At 45.1% G+C, this 6,632-nt stretch overlaps 1 protein-coding gene across 1 annotated transcript; it reads left to right on the top strand.

Annotated features, from left to right (window-relative positions):
- The first annotated feature begins 432 nt into the window (after positions 1 to 432).
- On the top strand, positions 433 to 5,339 carry PPP1R3C (protein phosphatase 1 regulatory subunit 3C). The gene is given in 2 exon segments (NM_001076164.2): positions 433 to 536; positions 2,875 to 5,339. Coding segments are annotated over 2 exon segments (957 nt in total). The 5' UTR covers positions 433 to 522; the 3' UTR covers positions 3,818 to 5,339.
- Positions 5,340 to 6,632: the final 1,293 nt, after the last annotated feature.

Below are 6,632 nucleotides of genomic sequence, written 5' to 3'. Positions count from 1 at the left end.
CCATTCCCCCACGGCCGCCCCTCCACGCGTCCCCGGGACGATCCACAGTGTCCTGCGCTCAGATAACTGTATATAGAAGCCTCGCGAGTGAAAGACACCTCTTCCCTGCAGCCCCGCTGTGTTGGCGCTCGGCGCGGGAGGAGGTTTGCTGCTTTCCCTCCTGGCCTGCACCCGCTACTTGCGCTACGCGATTGCCTCCACGCCTTCTCGCCCGGGGTTCCCGTTACTGTACCCTGGCCAGCTGGCCCGGGGTCCCAGAGCGCCCGCAGCGCCCAGCGAACCCTGCACCACGGCAGTCACGTCCCGGGCAAGGGCTCGCGCCCCAGCTGAGCGCTGGTTGGTTGCGCTGTCGAGCCCGCGGCCGGGCGATTGGCCCTGGCAGTCGGCTCACGTGGTCCCGAGCAGTTAAGCGGCCTCCCGGCGGCCGCACCCGAGATCTGGAGGAGCTGCGGCCACACGGGGACTACCTGGAGACGGGTGTGAACTCTCGCAAACCGCGGAGTGCCGCCGCCCCTTTGCCTGATGAGCTGCACCAGGTAGGTTCCCTGAAGATTCTCCGACGGAGCTCAGGGAGCGCGCAGCTGTCGGGAGGCTGGGATGCGTTTTCCTGCTGTCATGCCCGCCCCGGAGACCCCAGAGGAGGGCGGGTTGACAAGCTGCTGACTTGAATCTGGAGCCGGGGAGGCCTTAGAGGTGTGAAGATTTGCTCTGAGCATCTTAGGCAGAGCTGATTTCGGTAAACGGCATCTTAAACCAGAAACTGTTTTAGCGTGAGTCAGCTTTAGTTCTGATTCCCTCGTGGATTCTAACCGTATCTCTTGGTCCCGCACAGATGTCTCAAGGACTCGTGGGAAGAGCACTCAGATTGCTGGTTGGGTAGTTTAGCTTTGGGAAAAACTAACGATGGACGATGTTGACTTTCCTTGGTCCTCTCCTTCTTCTGACGGTTTGCCATAGCAAAGCTAGTCTCAGATTTTGAGCAAATGATTATTTTTAAACTCTTGGGCCAGACTTAACATTCCAGGGAAATCGCCATATCCTGAAACTATCTTTCTATAAGTGCAAAATGTGAAAATACAGAACAAACCCCCAAACAAACAAAAACCACCCTAAAAACTACTTAAATAGCTTCTTTAGACATAACTTAGAAGACTTCTCTAAAATTTCTGCCTGTTTATTATTAGACCAATAAATATAGCTTTCTCTCTCATTTGTTTGTTCTAAGTTTGTAGGTCTCCCAGAAAAATCCTAGGGCTAATAAAATGAATTCTCAGAATGTTCTTTTATTATCCATCTTATGATAATGACCATTTGCCTATGTGCTTAGAGCTGCTGGGAAGACAGTTACTAAAGCAAGAATGAGAAATGTCACATACAGTATACACACACTTCTTATCTGAAGGCTAGGATAGGGGAAAAATGTCCATAAGTTTGGCAATGTATACTCAGGGCTAAAGGCCAGAAAAAATATCTTTCTTGATGGACACTTCATGGTTTAATATTTATGAGCATAGTTATGTTTAAATTTTAAATAGCTTTATTATCTTTCTGGTTATAAATATCCATTGCCAGAACATTTGAAAATACCAAAAAAGTACAAAGGCAAAAATAGATCACCTATCACCCGAAGATAATTGTTAACTTTTTGTTGTGCTTCCTATTAGACTTTTCAACATTTATAAGTTCATATATATGTGTTTTATATATATATATAAGACACATATATTATATATGTGTTTTATAAATATTATATATGTTTTATATATATATATATATATATATATATAACACATATATTGAAATTACCCTATTTTCAGGTTTGGCTTTACCAGTGACTCAGCGGTAAAGAATCTGCCTGCAATGCAGGAGACATGGGTTCGATCCCAGGGTTGTGAAGATTCCCTGGAGAAGGAAATGGCAAACCACTCCAGTATTCTTGCCTGGAAAATCCCATGGAAAGAGGAGCCTGGTGGGCTATAGTCCATGGGATCACAAAAGAGTCTGACATGACTGAGTGACCAAATAATGACAATAATTTTCAGATCATCAGCTTTTCCCACTTAAATGTGGACTTGACATGGATGTCTTTTTGTGTGAAATACAGATTATGTAAAGTTTTTTTTTTTTTAATTCATAAATGGCTGCCTTGCACTTGAGTGGGTTATTTGTGTAAAATGAGGAAAAGCATGGTAGTGAAAGTGCAGAGAGAATCCTCTAATTTACTCTTTCTAGTCTTTTGCTCTCAAAACCCTTTGCTGTTTTTATTCTTTCTTTTAAAATGGATTATGGTTCCAGAGAAGTGTAATTAATTCAATAGCAAAATCATCAAAGCAGTTGAGGGAGTGCGGTCTGGAACTTTGATTCTAGAACCTGTCTGGTCATTAGCTTACCTGGGAAGCTTTAAGAACATATATACATTCTTGTCCCCATCCCCAGGGGTTCTGCATTAAGGGCTCTAAGTCCAAGGATTCTGCATTGCAGAAAAAGGAAGAAATCCAACCCGCTAGGCCATGGAGGGGGCTTCTGTGGTGGCTCAGACAGTAAGGAACCTGCCTGAAAACAGACAGGTTTAAGAACTGGTGCTCCAGAACAGAGCAAGGGGTTTTAGAGCTGTATTAGAGTTGATCCCATCCAAATCTTTTATTTCTCAGATGGAGACACTGGGACACCAAGAGTTTTAACCCATGGCCTATAGCCAGTCAAGGGTAATGCCAAACATAAGATGCAGCTCTTATCACCTAAGCCTTCATTCCTTTACTTCATGTGAGAGCACTGCGCTGGCTGTAATAGCCAACAAAAATAGTGCAGACATACTTGGGACCAGGGAAAGTGCATTCCAGGTGCAGATGATAACCCCTCTTCTTTCTATTCCAGAATGATCCAGGTCTTAGATCCACGGCCTCTGACAAGTTCGGTCATGCCTGTCGATGTCGCTGTGAGGCTCTGCTTGGCTCATTCCCCACCTCTGAAGAGCTTCCTGAGCCCTTATGATGACTTCCAACGAAGAAATTTTGTGAACAAATTAAAGCCCCTGAAGTCGTGTCTCAACATAAAACAGGAAGCCAGAGCACAGGACGACTGGAAGCCTTCACACAACCAAGCCAAGAAGCGGGTGGTGTTTGCGGACTCTAAGGGCCTCTCCCTCACTGCCATCCACGTCTTCTCAGACCTTCCAGAGGAGCCCGTGTGGGATCTCCAGTTTGACCTCTTGGACCTGAATGATATCTCCTCAGGCTTAAAGCTCCATGAGGAGAAGAACCTGATTCTGGATTTCCCTCAGCCTTCAGCTGACTACTTAAGTTTTCGGAACCACTTCCAGAAGAACTCTGTCTGCCTGGAGAACTGCTCTTTGCAGGAGCGAACAGTGACGGGGACTGTGAAGGTGAAGAACATGAGCTTTGAGAAGAAGGTTCAGATCCGGATCACTTTTGACTCCTGGCAGAGCTACAACGATGTGGACTGTGCCTACATGAAAAATGTGTACGGCGGCTCAGAGAGTGACACCTTCTCGTTTGCCATTGACCTACCCTCCGTCATCCCCACGAAGGAGAAAATTGAGTTCTGTGTCGCCTACCATGCTAATGGGCAGGTCTTCTGGGACAACAACGAGGGTCAGAATTACAGAATCGTCCATGTACAGTGGAAGCCTGACGGGGTGCAGACGCAGATGGCAGCCCAGGACTGTGCCTTCCACCAGGCGCCACCCCCCAAGGCCGAGCTGGAGTCGACAGTCTTTGGCAGCCCAAGGCTGGCCAGTGGGCTCTTCCCAGAATGGCAGAGCTGGGGGAGGATGGAGAACTTGGCCTCTTACCGATGAATGAAGCAACCTGGTGACCGGTCTTGACCTTACGCTCCCATGTAATTCTAGGTCTGTGTTGCTCAATCTTAGGAAGGCGTTGCTACTTTCCTTCAGTAGGTTTAGGTTGGAGCTTTTGAGACCTGGCTACAAAAAAAGATAGCCCCTTGAGAATTTAGTGTGGAGGGTTTGTATGGATGACACTGCCCAGTGTTGCTGTGGAGGATCAAGTTACAGCCTGGAACCCTATTTTTATAAAAGTAATATTCTGTCTATACCCTTTTGTCCTTCCCTCTCAATTCACTGGCTTTCATCTTGGGCAAGGAAAGGTTGAGGAAGGACAGTGGATGGTGATGGAAAGCTGTGTTAATGGTATGAGGAATGTCTGAAAAGTATACACACAGGGCTCTGCAGCTCAAGTCAGAGTAGGAGCAGGAGGTCTGATACTTAACTGTTGGTGAGAAAATGAAGGTTATTTTGGTTTTTTAAGTTGGTTTTACAGGTTTCTCCTGGGGAAGTAATTTGTAGGGGGAAGAAAAAGGCCCATTCTAGGTATTCTCGGGGAGAAGAACCCAAACAAACTTTAGGGGTATTGGGTGGTTATTGGGGAAAGGTGAATTATAACTCTGGAGAATCAGATTTTATATGAAGCCTTTCTGTTCAAACGTGACTCATCAAAAAACATGATTTAGGGAAAGCTTAAGCACATCTGGCTTTGCAGTCCTAGTGGGATAAGTGACCTTCCCTGTGGCCCAGGTATTATGCTTGGGTTCTCAGTGTAGATGCTGCCTAATCCAAAAAAACCATGCCATCATCGTTGGCCAGCAACTGGTAGGGACTCTATGTCATGTCAAGGATCACTCTCTGCAAGTGTTGTGATAAACAAGAATGTTGTAGTTGCCTAACGCAAGTATCTGAAGGGTCATCTGATAACTCATGAGTGTCTGACCTCATCAGAAGGTCCCCTGTGTTTGCTGGCATTCCTCCTGCGACACTGTTGTATCTTCAAGAGTGTTGTCAGTATACACAACTCGCATCCTTCATATTGAAGGTGACTCGTTTCTCTGCCATACTTTATTGATGTGATATTGGAAGTGAAGACTGACACTGATTCTCAATTCAAGAATCCAGTATCTTGCACATAAAAGTAGCCATTTCTTGCCTATATTCTTCTTGTTATTTTACGTCTTCCTACCAATTTCTTGAAAGTCAACATTTTTTTTTAATGGCTGTGAATTGTTTTGGGTGTGTTGTAATATACTTTGTTTTGGACTGTGCATAAATCCATTCTGTAAGGTCTTCAGAACAGGAGCCTCTCAATGTTCCCTTCTATCATCGTGTACATCCGTTGAAAGGTGTTCTGAGAATGCAGTTAATTTTAACACGTGTGATATGCCATGCTGGAAAATCTATTGGAATAACTCTGCTCTGACAGTATTTGAGGTTTGGCTAGCACCCACAATTTTTCTAGTCTAAATATTTCACTCTTCTGTAGCTATCCTCTGTGAACTTCTCACTTTAAAAATAAAAGTGTTTGATATAAGATCTGAGAATGTTTGCTTTCTCAAAGTCCCAGTTAGTTAAATAAGAAACCATCAACTGAGATGCTCCTGTTTTGTTTAACTGAGCAAGGTTAGTTTGGACCAGGAATTGGATCCGCCTGAAGGTATTCACAAGGTCCCAGTCTCATTAGTGAGAATTTCTACCTATTGACCATTGGGGCTGGGCTCTAGGGGCAGAGACTTGGGCTGCTGGGACTGTCCCCATCTGTGCTGTCTGCTCATCACGCACTCTCAGTTTTATCTTGGGGGCCGTTTCTTGGCTTGAAGTCGGGGAGGGGATGGTGTGGGAAGGGCTGGAGCAGCTACTGTCTCCTGAGTTCCAGCTCCTTTGTGAAAGGGCAAAGCTTGGAGCTGCAGGGAGGGTGTGTGTCACAGGCAGCGGGCATCAGTCCCAGACTGAGGGGAGGCTCAGCTCCTCGGGGTGGGAAGCAGCAGGTCCAGGAAACAAAGTCTTAGTTCCAGTTCTTGCCTAAAACTCCAGAAAGGGCTTCTGCACAGTGTCTCTTAAGGGGGAATAACCAACCTTCTAGAAAGGCCGAATGATGAAAAACAAATTCTATCATAACATTTTCTTCATCAGAAGTTGTGAACTATAGGCTTACAGACTGTATCTGGCTGCAGACATTTTTTCCTCTTCTAAAGAATGTTTTAAATTATGAAAGTATGATAACACATTTACAGGAGACTTGGAAACTATAGAACAAATTTACATATAGTTCCACTATATATTATAGTTATTCTTGAAGTTGATTAATTAAGAGTTTTAGTTGGAGTTTTAACATCAAACTCTCAAAAATTAATAGAATGAATATACAGAGAAGTAGAAGGATATATGACACCCCACTCCAGTTCTCTTGCCTGGAAAATCCCATGGATGGAGGAGCCTGGTGGGCTGCAGTCCACGAGGTCGCTAAGAGTCGGACACGACTGAGCAACTTCACTTTCACTTTTCACTTTCATGCCTTGGAGAAGGAAATGGCAACCCACTCCAGTGTTCTTTCGTGGAGAATCCCAGGGACGGGGAAGCCTTGTAGGAGGCCGTCTATGGGGTCGCACAGAGTTGGACACGACTGAAGCGACTTAGCAGCAGCCACAGCAGCAGAAGGGTATAGTATCTCTGAAAATGACTGCAGATTTTTTTTGGACACAGGTTGATTTTTTGTTTCTTTTTTTTTTTTTAAGAGAATTTATTGCCAAGAGCAGGCCATCAGCAGGCTACATTAAAACAAAATCTGAATTTCCTTTTAGCTCAAAACGTTGCAAGGTCTTTCCTT

Source organism: Bos taurus, chromosome 26 (genome assembly GCF_002263795.3).
Source record: "Bos taurus isolate L1 Dominette 01449 registration number 42190680 breed Hereford chromosome 26, ARS-UCD2.0, whole genome shotgun sequence".
Classification (NCBI taxonomy): domain Eukaryota; kingdom Metazoa; phylum Chordata; class Mammalia; order Artiodactyla; family Bovidae; genus Bos; species Bos taurus.
Note: the sequence above shows the minus strand (reverse complement) of the source record. Positions and strands in the feature narration are given on the sequence as shown.